The sequence below is a fragment of the Siniperca chuatsi genome, linkage group LG16 (genome assembly GCF_020085105.1).
Source record: "Siniperca chuatsi isolate FFG_IHB_CAS linkage group LG16, ASM2008510v1, whole genome shotgun sequence".
Classification (NCBI taxonomy): Eukaryota; Metazoa; Chordata; class Actinopteri; order Centrarchiformes; family Sinipercidae; genus Siniperca; species Siniperca chuatsi.
The window spans coordinates 27,507,435-27,528,221 of record NC_058057.1 but is presented as its reverse complement, the minus strand read 5'-3'; the positions used below and the strand labels follow the sequence as shown (position 1 = coordinate 27,528,221).

At 41.7% G+C, this 20,787-nt stretch overlaps 1 protein-coding gene and 1 long non-coding RNA gene across 4 annotated transcripts in view; both read right to left on the bottom strand.

The window, feature by feature from the left end:
* si:ch211-202p1.5 (uncharacterized protein LOC103909337 homolog) overlaps window positions 1–20,372 on the bottom strand; it is a 37,050-nt gene extending 16,678 nt beyond the window's left edge. The window contains exons 1-2 of one of the 3 annotated variants that reach the window (XM_044168118.1): window positions 20,096–20,372; window positions 10,136–10,279 (exon numbers count right to left, since the gene is read on the bottom strand). In XM_044168118.1, coding sequence (XP_044024053.1) covers window positions 10,136–10,226 — 91 coding nt within the window. In that variant the 5' untranslated portion in view covers window positions 10,227–10,279; window positions 20,096–20,372. Of the gene's footprint in view, window positions 1–5,828; window positions 6,662–10,135; window positions 10,280–20,095 lie in introns of those variants that run through there. The other 2 variants (XM_044168119.1, XM_044168120.1) reach the window with 2 other exon arrangements.
* LOC122862627 lies at window positions 7,131–10,126 on the bottom strand. The gene is made up of 3 exons (XR_006374819.1): window positions 9,550–10,126; window positions 8,111–8,178; window positions 7,131–7,415 (listed from the first exon to the last, which is right to left on the bottom strand). It is a non-coding gene; the product is annotated as an uncharacterized LOC122862627 (long non-coding RNA).
* Window positions 20,373–20,787: the final 415 nt, after the last annotated feature.

Genomic DNA, 20,787 nt, shown 5'->3' with positions numbered 1-20,787 from the left:
TGGGAAACCTCAAGAGGCCAGAACCCCTGTTCAGGCTCCTACATTGTTTGGAGACCGCCAAGCCAAGGTTTAGTCTGTCCGGCTCCACAGGGTTTGACAATATTTGACAATATACAGGCGGATGAGCTGCCTAATCCATGAGCTGGCTGTTTGGACTGGCAGGAGTCACTCTGCAGGTAGAAGCCTCTCAAAAACAGATTCAGTGTGATCGTGTAAGCAGTTAGCACACAGTCTGGAGTTTAAACACGCCAGTGAGCATTTCCCGTCCATCGTGTTGTTCTAGCCTTGGTGGACTCAAGTTTCTTGGGAGGCAATAAAGGTGCTGAGGCCAACATGATAGCCAATGTAAACTCTCAGCCTAATTTGTAGATTATCAAACCAAAATGTCTCCAGTTCGAATCCCCTGATAGGCTGGAAAAATCTTATTGGGTTGATGGGAGTAAGACATGCTCTCCATCAACAATCCCTGATGAGTCACTGAGGCAGTTTGGGGACCTGCTGCAGCGTGAGAAGCATTTCTGACCTCCAGAGTGAGCACAGTTTTGCAAAGTGAGGACATCAGGACACCGTGCTAGGGTTAAGGTTAGGGTAGGGTTGAGGTATCTACAGCTGGTCGGGGTCGGGCTGCTGCATGGTCAATCTAAGGCACCGTGAGATGGTTAGCAGGATTGGAGAGGAGACAAAACATATTTCTGCTACACAAATATTTGTTTTTTCAGGTCAAGTCAAATTATTTTCATTTATATATCAAATTTTTTGACCAGTCCAGTAAAAGGAGTTCAATGGATCTAAGGAAAAATACTTTCAGACTTTTTCATATGGAGTTTTGCCTCATATGAAACAATATGAGAAGGGAGAGTCAGTCTTTGACTAAAGTTCATAAAGATAAGTAACCTGTGCAAGTGGCTGCAAGCAGACACTCATTGACACTGAGGAGTCATGCCAAAAAGTTTGGGAACCACTGAGTTAGAGGAAACCTGATGAACACAGTCAGTCAGTTAATTCAATGTGAATCATGTCTGCAGGAGCTAGCTTTTACAAAATGATTGCGATTTTAAAAACATGTTAAAGAGACCAATTTGTAATCATTGCTACTACTGTTATTTTTACTAAAACTTAATAATATTTTTCATGGATGGTCATTCTAACTATTATATGGATTGCCATGGAATTTAGTTCTCAAGAGGATTAATCCTAATAACTTGATCTCCTGAAATAAATCTGGTGCCACCAACAGGTCGGAATTATACTTGTCCAACACTTCAGTCCATGACACGACACACCAAAATGACAAACGTCCCAGCTATATAAGGTTGACTTATTTATCTTCTTACAACACATGGGTGTAAAATGACATTTAGTTGCTTCCGGTTGCTAAGCTTACAGAAGCAGCTCCCACACACTGGATGTTTTTTTAATATAACTCCACAAAATAACATAGTAAACGACTGCTATGCCACCTCTTGGCCTTGCAGGTACTTTAGGGCAGACATTTAACGTTTAATCCGTTCCTTACACTTCTGCTCTTGTGCTTTTGGTTTTAGATTGGTGATAAAAAAAAAAGACACCACCCACAAACTCTTCACATGCCAAACATCTCTTACTCCAAAGCTTGACAGATGCTACCATGCCTAGTTACGGTTGCTAAGCTATAATTGGACAATCAGGGTACGGGTTTAGCTATCAGTATTGCCACTTTTTGAACCGTATTTAAAAGTCACCACAAATCTAATGGGTATATTATTTTCATGCTATATGTGTGTGGACAGTTGGCCATGTTCAGTTAGAGATAAGCACTTGTGCTTATGTGCCATGGGCACCCATGGTAGGAAGCAGGAGAAGCTTTCTGAGCTTTCATCCACTGTTTAATACGTCCGTGGTGTAAACCATTTCGATTTGAGAACGACCTTGGCCTTTCCACTGGAGGACCCCTGTGGACAAGCTTAAATATTAATGACACCAGATGTGAATGTCTGTTTAAATAAGGTTTTAAAAAGTGATGGCATCACACGCACAGACTGTGATGCCTTGCCCTAGCTCAGTCAGCCAATCCTGTAGTTATATGGGCTGTTGGGTTTTATTTATTGTCCAATGTGTTTAAAGAAAGAGACTCTAATGTTGTCTCGTGATTCAAAAGCTTTGTTTTCTGCAGCAAACCCTAATAGGCCTCAGATGTCTGGCTGTGACACAACGAAAAAAACATCAAGCAGCGGAGATTAATACTGTACCAAAGGAGTGGTGGAGACTGTGGAGAAAGAAAGACAGAGAGACAGAGTGGTTGAGGGAAGTGAAAATAATAGAAATGTTGGACAGTGAAATAGTCAGTGTCACAGCCACGGCCGTGCCCCAGTATCTTCCCTTGAGTTTCCTTATGTTTCCCATTATCCCCTGTGTCCGTCTGTTTCTGTGTGCGCAGTGAGGGCTAAACTAAACCTAACAGTCAGAGACCGGAAAGAGAAAGAGGAGAGGCAAGATGTTGACAGAGGGGTTCTTGAAGATTCCTCTGAGGCCCTCTAAGACTCCACTCTAAAAATATTTCTTTAACTTGATGGAGGTGACATCAGTCCAGCAATTCAGCATATTGCACAAAAATGTCAGTATTTAACCTCGGTGATAAGTAACTCCCTGTGACAGTAATGAGCATGCACAGAGTTGAAGAAGAGGAAATGAGTGGATTTCGGGCTGGTCAAGACTCTAAATCACGAGTTCTGTTTCATAATGACGAGGTCAACTTAAGTTGCAACACACCTCTCCTCAGGCGACATGCCGGTCTGCCTTAAGATTTTATTTCCATATCTTTTGAAAACTACACTATATCTCTAACAAACTTCTTCTTTAGGCACATTTTTTCTTACAAGAAACAGATGTTTTGTACAGTAAACTGAAGACTTTAAAGATGTGGCATTTCAGGTTTTCATTTCAACTTTTATCGTAGAAAAGGTTTCAGTCGTAGTCATCTGGACACTGTTTTCAGAATCAAGATGTTTCGGCTCCCATCCGACTACGACTGAAACCTTTTCTACGATAGAACACTCCTGGACGAATGAGGGACTACACCGTCTTATTTCAACTTTTACTACTTGAGCTGATTTCACTGATCAGCCTTATATTTCTGGCTAAAGGAGCGCAACTGAAACCTGAACACTCAAATGGTTGTTTCTCACATGGACCCTAACATGTCCCAAACTGTTCCTTGTGGGATATTTACACAAATTACTGTCAGGTGCGAAAAATACTGTTTCAATTGTATGCAGTTTTTCAGTTTAGCTGGGGATGTACTCAGATTGCAGAGGTAAATGAGCGTAGCCCGTAGACTGTATAAAACATGGACGTAGTGTCCGTGACGTCACCCGTAGGTTTCTGAAGAGCCGCTGTGAAGCTCAAAGAGGGCGGCTCCGGCGGCTTGGCCATCGCCATCTCTGCAGTCCCTGACTCCGGCTGATCCAAAAATGGGCAAAGAGGTGGAGCTGAGGCGGGCCGAATGAAGCCTGGTTGATGAACCTTCTGAGAGGACACCCACCTGTCACTCAAAGTGGCCACATCCTTAATTATGCAGAACTTTAAGCCTTAATATAATGTAAAAACGGGTGAGTTATATAAAAATACTCCCCCTCACAGTTGTCATGAACGAGGAAATTGGCTGTAGAGACCAACCCAGGTTTTTGTAGCAGGCTGTAAACATGTTTATTTCTCCTGTGAAGTTTGGCATTTTAACGCGGGGCTCTGTGGGGACGGACTCGCTCTCAGAGCCTCATGTGGCCGTTCGATGAATTGCAGTTTTTGGCACTTCCACGTTGGCTTCATTTTTCAGGTCAGCACGTTGCCGCTCGGCCTAGCCACAGTTTAGCTCATTTGCATAAAGTGCAGCTAAATAAGACCTGATGCCGTTTTGATGTGTGTTGTGCATGTCTGGAAAGTAATGGAACGAAAAAGAAAGTTTTCTGCTGTTGAATTTGGAATACTGGTTGAAGAGGAGACATTTTTGGGACTGCAAGTGTGTATTCATCCCGCAAGAAGGAGGCAAATATTAAAGAGCCGTATGTTGTCAGCTCCACAAAAGATCAGTGACTGAATGACTTTTGGTTACACTTTTAAAATCCTTTGACTAGATCATTTCTGTAAACAGATAAAAAATAATTAAACAGCCTACTTAATTACTGGCCACTTCAGTCCTAACACACTGGAGCTGCTGTGAGTAAAAGGCAACTGCATGAAACAGAAAGGTAAAGTGGTGGGGAATGCTCTTTCGTCATGTGTTGTGATGCTGAGTGGAGAACGGCAGTAAAATAACTCTATAATGCATTTTTGTGTTTGTCCCTACTACAGTCTCACCCCATGTCCGCTAAAGTGCCGCAGCTTTGACACCTTTTCTCAGTCTTTAAATTTCCCAGGTGATAAATCAGGTGCAGCGACTCTTTAGTAAATATTGTCCTAAGGGTTTACAGGCACACTATCAGCTCTGCAGTACTTTGGCACAGCGGTGCTTTGAGCTAAATGTTACTGTAACATCAGCATGCAACATACTCACAATACCAATGTTAACATGTTGATGAGGTGAAGTTTGTCATGATCACCATCTCAGTTTAGCGTGTTAACTTGCTAATATTTGCTAAATAACACAAAATACAGCCAAGGCTTTGACTTTAACCAAAGTTATTACAAACACATCCTGAGGGGTACCAAATGTTATGGCAATCCATCAAATATTTATCGAGACATTTCACCGTAAACCTGCTGGAGGTGCTAGAGGAAAAGAGATCACCAAAGTCATTAGGATGCATTGTCTGGGAACCATGTACCAAAGTTTGTTCGAATCCATCTTGCAGGTGTGGATTTATTTCAGTGGCTAAATGATAAATGTGACCTGCTTGTGGCGCTAAAACAAAAAGTCAGGAAATCATTAAACAATTCATCCTCTGGGGACCGTAAATATCTGTACAAAATTCCATAGTAACCCACTGAATACTTGATGAGATATTTCAGTCTGGAACAAAGTGGCAGACCGACCATCGGACCAGCCGGCCAACATTACCATCCCTAAAACGCTGGTACTAGCATAGCTAGAAAAAACGGATGCAACACACTCATAATGGCATCCTTTTTTTAATCATCTACTTTTGAGGTCAAGAAGAGGGTCCCTTTGTCAAAATCCAGCTTTTTAGAACCGTTATTATTTAATTTTTGTTGTACCACGTTGCATAATCCTAAATTAATTTGTGTTTAATCAAATTACAGCACAGCAAACCTGGATCCGGGTAGTCTTCCAGCGTAGAAAAACTGTACAGCAAGTGGGGGGAATGGGGGATAATAGGGGCCCCTGCAGCTCAATTTTGGTGTGGGGCCCCACAGGTTAATCTGACCACGTCTACACCCTTAAAACGGTGTGTAATGGGAGATAGCAGCAGCAAAGACTGTGGGAATTGGCCAGTTCAAAAAAAAGGTAGCATGTTGATTTTGTATAAAAGTGATACCATTGTTTATAGGTACGTACCGCGGAGAACAAACAACTTGCACTGCCACCACTACCATCCCGAACACGAGGGCAACTACAAGAAGGAATGATTTCTAAAAAATCAGCTCAGTTAATAAAGTTAACTCCACCTTTACACACGGCGGATAGAGTGCATACTTAAATGTTACACATTTGTCTTTTAGCATCAGTACTTCAACACAGTTAAAGGCAAAACTGTGTGGCAGCAAATCACGTCCAAGCTCTATTATGCCAGAAGGCAGCACCTCACCTCATCCCGGAGAAAAGTCTCTTTATTTCTATTCCTTATTTGAACCCTAACCGGAGCTACAGAGACAGATATGGAAGATGGGTTTACCTTGATGCTGATGGGTCAACATCAGAGTCGTGGTGAGAAGCCAAAAGTAAAGGAAGTCCATCCTGCTTGCCTCCTCAGCGTCCAGGTGAGAAATCTGCCGAAAGCACCTCAGTCTTCACGTAAAATTCCTCACAGCAACGCCCAGTAATAAAAAACAGCTGAGAGGAGCCCAAGGATATTTACAACATCTATCATTCACGAGGCACAGAAAGGGGGTCCTGCAGAATCACACACCTGAGCTTATGAAGGTTCCCAGTCAACACTCGAAAAAAGAAAAAGCTGAGAAATGTCCTCTTGATTCAGTCAGGTAAGAGCTGAAAGCTGCCACAGCTGCCACCCAGGTGCAGTGCTAAAGTAACGCTGGCTCAGGGTGTTGAGCTCTATCCTGAGGAGCTCTGCGGCTGCACAGTTGTTTCCAGGCAGAGGGAGAATAATGTGACCGGTTGGGAGCACAGCTGTATTAAGTTGTGTCATAAGAGATGTAGAGAAGTGAACTGCAGGAGAGAAAAGAGGAGGAGGAGGAGGATACACAGGGGAGGCTGGATCTGCAGCGAGACACCTCCACAGTTTTGAACGTCATTAATCACAGCCTCCTCCGCCTGCCGCTGACCTGTGTCATGCTCTCCTGCTTGTTCTCTTTCTCACTGTGGTCTCATTCATGTTGGCTCCGTGTCAATGAGTGTCTCTCTGCTTTGTCTCTTCTCCTTGTAATCTTAAATCTCTCCATCTTCCCTCTGGGGATCTCCTTGCAGTCCACCACAATGTAGAACAGCCCTGTCTATACGTGTCTTTATCCGTCTGCGTTTGAGGCAACAAGTGTATGAATGCTATCCTGCCACTGTAGACAATGTTGCTACAGCACAAATGAGTCACTGACCCACCAGCAACAGCTGTGATGTTAAAAGTGATAAGCTCAGAGAGAGACTGAGACAGAACTGAGCGTTTGACTGTGCTGCCATGATGAAGTCTGTTGGATAATTTGTTGTTCACGGCAATTTGTTGTTTGCAGTAATTGAAATAGTATCATCTATGATAGATTTGTTTTCAAATTCATGTTGCTGTAACATCAAATATCTGGTATTTAGACTTCATCTTCATCCTACTTAGCTTGAGTAGGAACATTGCTCTCTTTTCTCAAGATAAAAGGTAACTTGCTAGTTAAGTGATGAAGCACAACAAGAAGCAGATTCAAAGATGTCCACAATGTACATGTTCCTTCATTAAATCCACTGTTTCCTGTATCAAGGCAGCTCAGAAGGCCGTGTTTAATTAACTCGAGACAAAGGTCAAGGTCAAATTTATTTATAGGGCGCTTTAAAACCAAAGCAGGTGCTTAAATATATGCATAGATACATAGTGCACACATACACACACATACAGACATTCGTATCAATGTAGAATGCAAATCATGTCAAGAATCGTTGCAGGGGGAGGCAAGAGGGTGGGTCCGGAGACACCTTTTACACGAGCAGAGCGATTCTGCTGTTGTTATATTTTCAGGGAGACTCTTCCAGAGTCTCGGTGCAGCTACTGAGAAGGCCCTGTTCCCCAAACGCTTCTGACGAGTGCGAGGGATGACCTGTAGATCTGTGGGGGATAGAAGTTCAGAAATGTAGCTCGGAGCGAGAGCATTCAGGGCTTTGAATATGAACAAAAATTTACAAAAATTCTTTGTAAAGGATTCGATACTGAACGGGGAGCCAGTGCAAAGATGCTAGTATGGTGTAATATGTTCCTCTTTTTTTTTTTAGATCTGCTTAGGAGTCTGATGGCAGCATTCTGCACCAGTTGCAAGCGTTGTATAGAGGACCGGTTGATACCAAACTATAGGGAGTTACAGCAGTCAAGTCTTGAAGGTATTAGAGCATGGATGACTTTTTCTAAATCTTTAGGCGATAAGAACGTCACAACTGATGAAAGAAGAAACTAAGGAATGAAGAAGATTTATTTGTGCCTGCTTGACATAGTTTTTTGGCTAAAGTTTACAAGCTAGCTACTAAGGTTGGCTAACTTATAAGGTACTGCTACACCTTCTCCCACACAAGTTTAGCATGTAGTCATATTTCAAGTGTTTTTTGTGGGTTGGAACTGTAGCAGGATTGTTAATGGTAGCTAACAAGTTAGGTAACATAGCCAGATAGCAAACGCCAGCCAGAATAGAGAACCGATGTGAAAGTGCAACTTCCAGGTTCTGTTCCAGAAGTAGGAAAACCTCATTCAAATTCAGGCTGACATGTGTAATAACACAAATCAATACAGCCTTGGAACATAATTTTACTCACCAGCATGTCAGGTGGTTCTAGGAATGGATTCTGATAGCTGGTTCCACTTCGGATCCATGTCTGGGAGGCTGCAGCAATTACAGCTAAAAAACTTCAGAAGATGACACTTGACAGCTGTGCTCGCTCATTCAACTCTAACTTGAGAAACTGGAGTAGGAAACTGATGTGAATTAAAAGTGCATAATACTTCAGTCCACCATATATCATTTTAGCCCCAAATGTGTGCGGTTTTCAGCCTCCCTACTACTTTGGCAGATAATCCTCTCAGCATATTTGTTTTGGATTGAATTGCTGACGAGTTGCCTGCAGTCTTTAAGAGACCATTGTGAGGTAATCTGAAACAAAATACTGCACACTGAGCAGGAAAATGACAGAACCACAAAAGGTGGACCTCTGTTTTGGTCTATCTCTTTCTGGGCCCAGTTAGGGGAAGCTGTCTCGCTGTCTTTCTGTCAGTCTAACCAAGGGGAGGCCGTTGTGGTAAACCAGATGCATAAAGAGATTAACGAGGACAGTCCAAACATCTGGGAGGCAGATACTATGGTGAACTCCAGAAAGGGCCTTTTGGTTGGGTTTCCCCAAAATTGCTCCACCAGATCTCGTGAAATTTTCTGAAATGAGCTTGGTGTGCTGAAACGTAAATAGCAAGCTCTGTGCAGAGGAAGTGAGTTTCACCACCACGAAAGGAAGAGGCACAGCAGAAACAGGCAGGCATTTACATCACCGCAACATTTTAGCTTCTTTACTTTAGATTCTTATTATCTAAGTGGGAGAAGTGGGACTTTTCTAATTTAATCCTGGTTGAAACTTTTCTCTATCCCAAACCAAATTCTTTCAAAAGGAATAGTTCACCATGTTGGGAAATGCAATGATTTGCTTTGTTTCAGAGACTGAGATGAGAAGCTGGATATCAATCTCAAGTCTGCGTCAAGTACGGAGCTAGTGTCAGGACGTGGTTAGCCTAGCTTAGCATAAAGACTGGAAGCAGGGGGAAACAGCTAGCAAAGTACAAAAATACACCTTCTGAAGCTCACTAATTAACATGCTGCAACTTATTTGTTTAATCTGTACTAGAGCTGCAACGATTAGTTGACTAATCGATTAGTTGCCAACTATTAAATTAATCACCAACTATTTTGAAAAAGCGATGAATCGTTTTGAATCACTTTTTTAAGAAAAAATGTCCAAATTCTCTGATTTTGGCTTTTCAAGTGTGGTCATCAATGACAGTAAACAGGATATGTGACAAGACAAGACATTTGAGGATGTCACCTTGGGCTTTGACAAACAGTGATCAACATTTCATGGACCAAACAACTAATCAATTAATCGAGCAAATGATTGACAGATTAATCTGAATAATTATCCCAGTCCGGCCCTGATACTCATGGCATCGTTTTGGGGGAGTCTTGAATTTAAGGATAGTAAGCAATACACACCGGAAACTGGAAACAATAGTGTGTCGCTCCCATTGGCCCGAGATACTGCACAATTATAGAGGAAGAGGTGAGATACTGGAGGAAAGGTGGAGGAGGAGGGGAGAGGAGGGGAGGAGAAAGGGAGGGCAATGGGGAGAGTTAGTAAAAGAGGAATAGGTAGAAACAAGGGTGATGAGAGAGGGAGAGGCAAGAGACAGACTAACAAAAGGAAACATTTTCATGATTTACTGTATGTATTAAAATTAGAGCCATACCATCGGTGAGAGGAGAGAAAAGCTTAGAGAAAAGAAAGATAAAAAAACAATAAAAGTGAATGAGGGAACATTTAAACATGACGCATCTAACAAATCAACTCAATGTGTTAATGAAAAGTCAAAATATATCAGTAGGAGGGATGAAATATCTGAACACACTGAAAGAAAGAAAACTTCTGATTTATTTTTAAAATGTATTGGAGCACAGCACAACCCACATTAAAAACAGTTTAAAGTATATGTATTGCACAACTGTGTATCGGAGAGTTCAATTCTAAAATATGGTTGATCAAAAGCAGCAGGCAAAAGGGGCATTTTGTTTTTCCTCAGACCTTGTTGTTGACATGGCAGGAGTGGTTTCCATTTCCCCTCAGTCAATGTCTGAACTCCAGCCAGCAGCGGTTTGGTCTCCCGAGCCCTCATACCGTATAGGCATGTTTCGCTTTCCAGGAATCAGAGAACTCTGAAAGCATATGCTGTAGCACACAAATAAATTCAAAAGCATACATTCATTGACTGATGGTCTCTTATGTACTAAACACACAGAGTGAGAGGAGAGAAAAGGATAATTCAAAACAACTGATGAGCACAAACATCATTGGGGCACCAGGACTGAAAAGCCATTTGACTGTAGCCACAAAGAAAAGGCACAGGGAAATAATAAAGGTCGTCAGACACGCGATGTGGCTCTAGGGAAAGAAATGTCGGTCAGTCGGACATTCGTGATCCCCAGAGGATGAATCTGAATGAGTTTGATGATCCCCTGCAGTTTCTTCCAGCACCAGCATGGTTTTGAGTGAATGTCTCAACAACTGTTACCATGGATGAATTACCATGACATTTGGTTCAGACATTCATGTTCCCCTCAGGATGAATTGTAATAAAGTTATTTAACTTTGGTGATCCTCTGACTTTTCACCTAGCACCGTCATCAGGTAAAAAGTTAAATGAAATACTTTGGTTTATGACCAAATACCTGCAGCTGTACTTTGTGCCAATTAGCAAATGTTAGCATGCTAACACGCTAAGACGCTCAGTAACAACGGTAAATGTGGCTGAAAGCTGACTGCGCAGAAAGAAGGGCCAGCAAAATGTTGGCAGGTATGACAAACTCACATCTCTGAACACTTTGATGCTCACCACATGATGAACCCTTCTACAAAACCTTGGCAATTTTTACACATACCTCCCTACAACTCCTCAGTCACAAACCGCCCAACTTTCATCTATTTCTTTACAAGGAGCATTTCGGCCTCATAGAGAGCCGATAGCGTGGCTGTAGACTCTTGTTTTTAAATTGATAACTACGTTCCCACTCACTCTCATATGTGTAAAGATAGTCTTAGAACCTCAAATGTACAGAAGACTAGAGATGTCGGCAGCACACACCCGTCAATCTGCTGACCAACCTCTGTTGGTTTTGTTTTTGTCCCCAGAACCAGCTGTCCTGTCAGCTGCAGAGGGGACAAACTGTCTTAAAATACAAATAAAAACACCAGGATGATATTACTCACCCTGCTGTTTTTATTTTTATTTTATTAACAAATAGTTTTTATTTGTTAATTCTTTGATTTAATTTCTCCCGCTCGCCGTAGCGCTATATGCCCACAGTGAAACCAGAAACCTCTTCTGTGATATACCGAAATCATAAATGATTCAGAACTGCTTCAAAAAATGCAGCCAGTGTGGATTGTGTTTTTTTGTAGGATGAAATAAAAGTTGGTCATCCATCTTAACAGGAGACCTACTGTCACGCCACAGCTTGTTTGCTCAGTACAAAGACAAAGAAATGTGCCAAAGGTCAGTTTGAGGATCCAAGCATCTGAAAGGAGTTTCCCCAGGGCAGCGGTTCCAGCCCTTTTGCTGATACAGATACTCCCGACACACATCCACATAAACCTTCTACATAGAATGAATTTGCAATGTTGTCTGAAATGAATACAAATTTTACTGAAAGGAAGAGTAGCAAGTGATTTTCTCAGCAATTAAAAGTAATAACACATTACAACAGTAATAACTGTAAAGCCTGTAAAGGTGTATCGGTGGGGGTAAACACTACTAAAGGCCTGACGGTGAGCTGTATAGTCGGCCGGCTGTAGATCAGCAGAGCAGCTGTGAGTCTGGGCTACTTTGTGAACCTGACTTGGATAAGCAGCAGAATATGGATGTGATTGTCCTCCCAAGAAAAAAAAAAAAAGAGTATCAGTCGTTTCAGCAAAGTACATTACATTTATTCAGCAGACGCTTTAATCCAAAGCGACTTGCAATGTGCAAAGTACATTTCAACCATGTGGATACAATCTAAGAACGGCATATGTTTATGGTCAAGTGACAAGGACGTCTAGCAGCCGTAGGAACGCTTGTCCGTCGGGAGCAGTGGAGGAAGTGTAGTGCAATGTTATTATAGAGCCACAAAGACCACAGAGGGAGGAGGTCAGGGCGAATGCATCAGACTTTAACACGGGAGATGCTGAAAGTGGTTTATTTTAACGGTGACCACCATCGATCCCTAACCCTAACCAAGTAGTCATTTTAACCCAAATCATGATCTTTCCATAACCAAGTTATTTTTGTGCTTAACCACAGCGTTGTCGCATCATAAAATGATTTTACATTTGAAACCGCAGCGTTGTCCTGTTTATTGTAGCGTCAGATCAGAAAATGCTTAGATGTGTTGTTCTGGAAGGCTTGGACCACCAGCGTGTTCCGTCGCTTAATTTGGAGTTTTAGGAAGCGCCTCACAGTGCCCATTAAACAGACGCTTTCATTAAGACACTCCCTTTTTGAGTGCCCTTCGTCCATTTCCTGTTGTCTTCTGTGTAAAATGGGGTTGGGGAGGGAACACACTTTATATTAATCTTAAACAGTCTGTAAAGGCTGGTGCTCCTTCAAAATGTCCACTAATGGGCTCATTGTGAGCTGGTGTGCTTGTACAACTATCTACAGGACTAAGATATGTTCAGGTGTGTGATGGTTTATGATCCCTCCACAGCATGAGCTTACACATGCAGTCTGCCAAGTCTCACCGACCAACGGGACCGGCCAAGCATATTTTCTACCCGCCAAAATAATAAATAGCCTTTTTGTGTCACATATACATTTGTTTCAGTACATTTCATTGAGATAATAAGGTGTTATAATGAATGCTAACTTAAAGAAGAGAACAGAGCAAAATTTGAAGCAAAATTATTTTAATATATTGATCGAAGCGACTCAAGAAGTCTCAAAATTCTACTGAAGTATTTGCTATGAAATGTCCTTAAGGATCAAACATAACAGCAATGTGTCAAACACCGGACTTTCACACAGGAGACCGGGGTTCGTTTCCCGTGTGAAGTATTTATTTGAACCCAAACCACCATCTTTTCCTAAACCTGACCAAGTAGTTTTGGTGCCTAAATCGAAGCAAACTGTGTGCGTGTCAAACGCAGCGTGCCCGGAAATGACACCAAACTGTGCTGAGAGTCATTTTGGTATCACGTGAGTATTTTGGCACAAACATTTACCCGGCAGATAGCCTTCCGAGATTTCCGCCAAACGGAATCTCCACCCGCATTTGGCGCTTGGCGGGTGTTAATTTCGGACCCTGTATACACGTCAGTATGGAGAACAGGACCCACAGTTCACAGTATGGTTTACTATAATAAAGACATTGTGATAATATTAGTTATATACATCTTATGGTGTTTTTACTCCACATAGCACTGATGAATAGTCATCTGATGCCCGGACTCTTCTTGTTGACAAGGCTCCCCTGAAGGAATGAGACAGATATGACCTCTGACCTCCACATGCAGAGGACGGGAGAGAGGAAAGCTTTTCCGAGAATCAATCAAAAAAAGCAAAAGAAATACTGTTAATTAAAAATGTTTCATTATTATTAAAACGGTAGTGTGCCGTTAAATTAATTAATCATCAAATTAATTCAACTTAGCAGTGCTTTAAAACTGAGAATAAGAGTTTGCCATTTGCGGTTGTGCTACTGCCTGGTACAGATTCAGAGTATGGGGGTAAGATTCGAAGTGGATACCAATCTGCATCATGGTTAGCATAGTTTTCATTTTTAGCCACGCTAGTGGCACAGCTCTAGGAAAGGCAATGTCGGTCTGTCGGTCCACCACTTTGGTCCAGACTGAAATATCTAAAGAAATATTAGATGGATTGTTGGTACAGTCATTTGTTATCCCCAGACTTTTCCTCTAGCACCACCAGGAGACAGGACATTTGTTTCAGACATTCATGCTCCTGTCAGGATGAAGCAGAATAACTTTACATACTAACTTTTCCTCTAACGCCATCATCAGGTCAAAATGTTTAATTGTCCTTTACTTTGTTTTATGACCAAATACAAAACTATTACAAAACTAATGAGATTCCCATCTGCATGTTAGCATGCTGACGTTAGCATTTAGCACGTCAGCACTTCTGTGCGTGAGTACAGGCTCACAGAGGCCCTCGCCTGGCTGTAGACTGAGTCTTCTCATCAGTCCATCTACACTAAAGAATGCCAGAAATGCTCTGCTTCCAGCTCTGGGAAATTGTGATGACATTTAGATAGAAGGATTCATTGTTTAAAAGAGAGAATAATCAGCAAATGAATTGATAATTACAATAATTGTTTGCGGCATTAGTTGAAGAAAAAAGATCAGTTGATTTCATTATATTATGTAATAGAAGAAGTTATTCCCAATAGTTGTAATCTTCCAGTCCAGTTATCGAACTCCAGATAAACTCTGCTGTTTTCAATTCAACATTCCCATCTGTCCATGATGGCATGATGTTCTGGACTGTGGAGGAAGGACTGATTTATCAGCTGCCCAACTGATCCCTGGAGGCGGGGGTGGTGGGAGGGTTGAGGTGAGGGGTCAGGGTGGGAAACTTTCAAACAATAATTACCTCCTCATCATTATCTCCTTCTGTTACAGAGGTTAAACGGTTCAGCTAAACCCTGTGAGGCAAACATTAGCTGTTGGGTCCTATCGACGCTGCTATCAGTCACATCCACTGAGGCACGGCAGGCCACTGACTCCGTTTTTAGTTGGAGGACCTCACGTTACTTCACATGAAAATGATCAAAATGAAGATTAAATTTGATGAATTAAAACAGTACGGGTATTGGATCTGTAGTCAAAATTGGTGTTGGGTTTTGTTTTTTTCCGACTGTAGCAGACTAGACTGAAATATCACAACATATATTGCATATATTAGATAAAACTTTGTTTAGACATTCATGTTCCACAGAGGATGAATTTTAATAACTTTGTTAGGTTAATCAATCAATTTTATACGTATCCTGTGAAATATCTCCACATTTACTGGGTGGATTGGCACAAAATATATGCAGACAGACAATGAATCCCGATGACTCTGCTGATCCTCTGACTTTTCCTCTAGCGCCACCATGAGGTTTATTTTTGCGTGTTTTTTTTGCGAAATGCTTCAACAGCTGTTGGATGGATTGTGATGAAATGGGCTTCATCGTTAACATGTAAGATTTTACAACAGCAATCTTTCCTGAACCTAAACCAAAGATTCCATTTCAAAACACAACCTTTAAATATTCTCTGACAACAGGGCAACTCCATTTTCTGAGGAAGATCATATGATACAATCGAAAGCTCCAGAAGTGATGAGACGTGCTTCATCGTTCATGCTCCCCTCAGGATGAACTGTAATAACTCTGCTGATCCTCTGACTTTCCATCTAGCGCCACCATCAGGTCGACATGTTAACGTGTCCGACACTTTGGTTTCTGACCAAACACCTGCAGAGCTGATGGCGCTCCCATCAGCCTCAGCTGGACGTTATTCCTATTTTATTTTTTCAGACACTAAACTAAGATGGTGACCATGGTAAACTTTTTATCTTGCTCCGCTGTTCAGGTAAAATATGCAGTGGGAGATGACACTTTGGGTTATGGGAAGTTGCATATTTTTTTGGACATTGGACATACAATTGGACATTGCACACAGTGGATATACAGCTTGAGCTGCTTCACGGTTTTTATTAAGAACATCAAATCTCTTAGCCTTTCTTTGTAATAAAAATATATTGTGAGGTGGATGGAAATCAAATTCCTACAGAGAACACACCAACCTGCTGGCAGCCCTGGCAGAACTAACTGCACATCATCTTCACCTTAGGAAACTGACAGACAGACAGGTGCAACTACTGCATGCTGATTTGACAAGACAAAAAGAGAGATGTTATAAGCTCCCATGAACAGAATGTCCTGATTGGTCTGAGCATGAAAACCTCTTAATTCTGCCTGCAAATCCACCTCATATTTACTGTCCACCAGCCAAAGGTTGGATCAACATTCCTAAAGGGGCGGGGCTGGGGGGCTAGAGGTTTGATCTTCAATGAAAAGAACAACAAAAAAAGAGAAAAGAAAAAATTGTACAATTAACTCACAATCTTTCACATCTACTCATAAAAACATGCTTTTCGTTCCTCTCATCATCCTCAATCTAACATGGTGGTTCTCTGGCTGCAGGACTATTGAAACTCGCCCTTTGATCTCATAACTATCAGTTATGTTGGTGATCTGTCTTTTCGTGGAAAAACAAAAGATTAACCTGAAAGTGGTGCTCGAGGAAAGATCTGTGTCAGAGCAATCATCAGGGACTCTTGGGTCCGTGAATATCAACAGCAACGTTCGTGACAATCTGTCCAGTAGTTGAGATGCCTTGAATTGTCTGTACAGTCTGGTGTCATTTTGTCTGTCTATCTTCTCTATCTCTCTCTCAAAGTGTAATGTCTGTTTTCTCTCCTTCTCTCTCACCAGAACAAACTGTAACATGTGGTCCAGATCAGGGAGCTGTACTAGGAAGATGAAATACTGCTAATTCTTCCTCACTGATGAATGTTCTGTCTGCATGATGGACTATAGAGAGGTCTCCTATGGGGCTCAAACAGATGGCCTTTGCTGCTGAAAATGACTTATCCCAGCTACTGAAGAGTATGAAGATGTTATCTTTTCATTTGAATATTTGGAAACACAGATGCACACAGGCATGCACACAAACACACAAAGCCACAGTGTTCAAAACAGATCTGTGGTCGTCTGGCCAGGCTGACTGCTCCATCTGGGCTCGTATAATTCCCCTCGGTGTTTAAGTGAGGTTGCTTCGATGCAGGAAGCGTTCCTGCCTGTTTCCTAGCTTTGTTGTTTCTGCATTTCAATCGTGAGCCAGTGGGATTCTGCTGGAGAACACGCCACATCTTACAGTCTGAGGCTGGGAGCAGACGCTTCTGGTCTGAGGCCACCCCACCTACACACCTCCTGTCCTCTGAATGCAAAACACCCAACTCCCCTCAGTAAGTGAGGCACTTGGGTTAGCATAGTCTTTCTTAAACACTGTCTACACTAGCCATGCAGCGAAAGCAGCAGCACTCAGTCGTCCATCAGTATCACACAGGATGCACTCAGCCACTGCCGTGCCGAACAGAGAAATAAACCAGATTCACAGTAAGGGAGGATACATTTGGAGTCCTCTGTCAAGATGCGTTCATGGGAATAAGACTTCTGATATCTTCATAATAAAACATGTGGTGTTCATGCTCTTAATGAAGAGCCAGTTTGGGCTCTAATTGTTGCAGGTGTCATGGAGACAAAAAAATACTACAGTAATTTGATCGCACAACTTAATAAATTGTGCACACAAATGACTATTTTGTGCTCTTATATTATTAATTTGTGGACATGGATTACTAAATTGTGCCCTTTAATTATTTAATTTATGCTCCTGTATTATTTATTGAATTAATAATGTCTGCTATGTTGTTGCTAAACGACACAAATCTAACTTTTCTTCTTCTTATCTGCCAAGGCCGAGCACCGGTCCGATGCTAGTGCTGCCTTCTTCCCAAATTTAAAACAGTATACCTCTGCGTAGAACTCATTGGAATCATTTTCAGGCAAGACAACATGACAGCAGGGATCACTCTGGCACTAAAAACTGAGACGACTGCCAACCATGACTGAATAAATGGAACTGACAGAGAATGATGGGAAACACTGAATTTTATAACAAAGAAACTTCATGTGGATCGATGCCCAACCTGCTTAATAAGATCAGTATTTGGGCCGATACCAATCCAGCATATCAGATCCCTGCATCCCTAGGAGAGAGCAGTAATTCATCAATATAGAAGTGTATCAAGGTCCATTCAGTAGCTGTTCTGAAGCTTTCAGTCATATGACATGATCTTCATCAGATTCAACCTCAGCTTTAAAGCAAACATGGATGAGTGTTCAGAAACAATGGACATTTGAACATCTACAGTTCCATGACACCCGGGCAAACTCCACCTGCTGCTGCTTTTGCTGAAGTGATGTGACGAAAAGTTCGCTACTAAAGAGACCTTGCGATGATTGTGTGTGTTAGGGGGAGTTTGTAAGCTGTTTCATGGACCAGAATGGAAGTGAAGGGAGCTGGCCAAAAAAAACCCCGCCACAGCCAGTGCGCTTATCCAAGCAGCCAACACCCGTTAAACTAGAGTGCGAGGTTCAAAACGGGGTTTGATGTGACTTTTCAATTTTCTTTGTTGGAGCTGAGTTTAATAATCTTGTGATGCAGTGCAAGTGTACTGCCCCCGGGCAAACTCTTCCAGTGAAAAGCTTTTTGTAATAGTATCCGTTAAAGTTTGGGCTGTTTGGGATCAGGATCTGCCAATCGTAGTGAAGCCTCCAATGAAGAATAGCTGAGGTCGTATTAGTGCTGGAGCCAAGAAATCACCAAGAGCTGTTTCTTATTGAGTTTGTTTCTATTTGTTTGGTTTTGTTTGCGTTAAAGATCCAGTAAGAGGGAGATTGCTAAATGCTCAGGGGCAAAGAAGGAATGTTCAGAACATTGAAGGATAAAAGACAGACTAATAAAACAGATTTGTGAATCTTTAGTGTTGAACCACACACAGCCTGAGTAAACAGAAAAGCAGAACATTAACTTTACAGATATACAGATGTGATGTGTTATGCTTCAGGTTTCAGGTTTTACTAATTGAGAAAAGCTGTAAACGTGGGGCTCACCAGGTGCCTATCAGGGACTTATTACAATAATAAGAAGCATCACCGGCGAGGATGAGATAATATGATGTAATTTGCTGCCAATTTGTTTGTTTTATGGCAAAGGAAAATAAAGCAGTTACAACCGGATGTCTTCATTTAAAGACATGAAAACGATGAAACTCTCGTACCAGTGGAGACCTTTGGAAATACAGCTGGTCTGAGTTGGTCAAGAGTTCTCAGAGTTGAGTTGTTTTCATTTCAATTTAAATTTATCAAGTATACATCTAGTTTCATAATTTCATAAAAGAGTTTGCTATGTGAACTCCACCAGCAACCGCAAACCCAATAAACTTTCTTTCTTATTCAGCTTGACATTGTAATGCATGTATACCATGATCATACAATGATCTGCTTATTCTTGTTTGTTCAGAGAATGAAAATAGATATTTGGACTGGTTTTTAATGAAGACGCACATTTTCCCAAGGTTTAAGGATTTCATTATGGAGAGAATCATGTGAGGTTACCTGAGTAAATCCCTTGCAGGTGTGCTTCCAGGTGCCAGATACATAAAACTGTGCAGATTAACGTCTAAAACTATCTTACACAGATAGAAATACGTATAGGCACGGTTTTCATCAGATTTAAAAAACTATGCATACGCATAGTTCTGATTTATAAATCTTAATCATTGTGGAATTGTGAGCATGTGCACCAGCCTGGTTTCCACTCCTACAGTCAGACATAAAGACACGTCTTTAATCACCTGTTTGCATATATGTCTGATCCACCAGTCCTTCAATAAAAAGATCATAAAAGAAGTTGTTGTGTTGCATAGGCAAGATTCTCCAAGAAGGCCAGAGCAGCCATTATTATCCACAACCATTATGCACAGATCCGGCTATTTTATTGTATCATTAATTCATCACATACAAATGTTCTAGTATCAGCTCAATTACAGTCTTTAAATGTCAAACAAAGATGTAGTTATTAGGGGTGTCAAGATGGTGGCTTGAAGAATGGCTTGTTTCCGCAGAGCTCGCACAGCGAACACCTGACAAATGCATCTAACTTGAAGCCTCACCCTGGTCAGGCCAAACAGTTCCATTGTTAACATGAACACTGATGCACAATGTCCAGCACCGCACACCTACGGCAATGGCTTCCACGAGTTCACCTGGAACTCCCGAACCGCAAGTCAGTCTGTTCCTCCCTCTCCGTTAGCTAACACTTATTAGCTAACGTTCTATGTGAAAAAACAACATCAGACAGAAACAGACTTACTTGCTGTTTGGTTTCCAGGTTCTTTTTGAGGAGCGGACGTCTGGTTCACGAAGAGTGGCGTTCTCTCCTTAGCATGCAGATTATATGTGAATCCCGCTCTGCTCGCCTCCTCCCCTCAGACCCCTCTCCTCCACGCCAAAACTTTGACGGAGAATTGAAACTGAAGACGACAGTCACTGAAAAAAGAGTAACATGAAGTAAAAAGAAGATTAAAGATTGTATTTTAAAAACTGATCAGAATGCAAAAAATATCTAAATAAAATAAGATAATAAGACTGTAAATGTATAGGCAAAAACTGTGTCCACCTGCCACTGTGGCTGGTGGATTCTAAAATCTACCTGCCACTTTCTTAACCGGCGTTCTGTCGATATGTGCTGCTTAGCTGTTCTGGTACTTCAACTGACTTTATGAATAGTTCCATCATGTTGAGAAAATTACGCGGCAGTCAGCCAAACACCTAGCTAAGTAGCATCAGGCGATACCATGGATGGAGTAGGTCGTAATTAGCTTGGCATTAAGCAATAACTTACAGGCGAATGAACACAAGCAGTTTGTGTTTTGAATGATTTAATTTACTTACTTTTGCCGAGCAAATCAAGCCGCATTGGAAACATCCGTTCTGAGGAAAGGTTGCAGTGCAGGCAGAGGTCAGCTCATCTAATAGGCTAGGCTATGAAGACGGAGCTAAGCT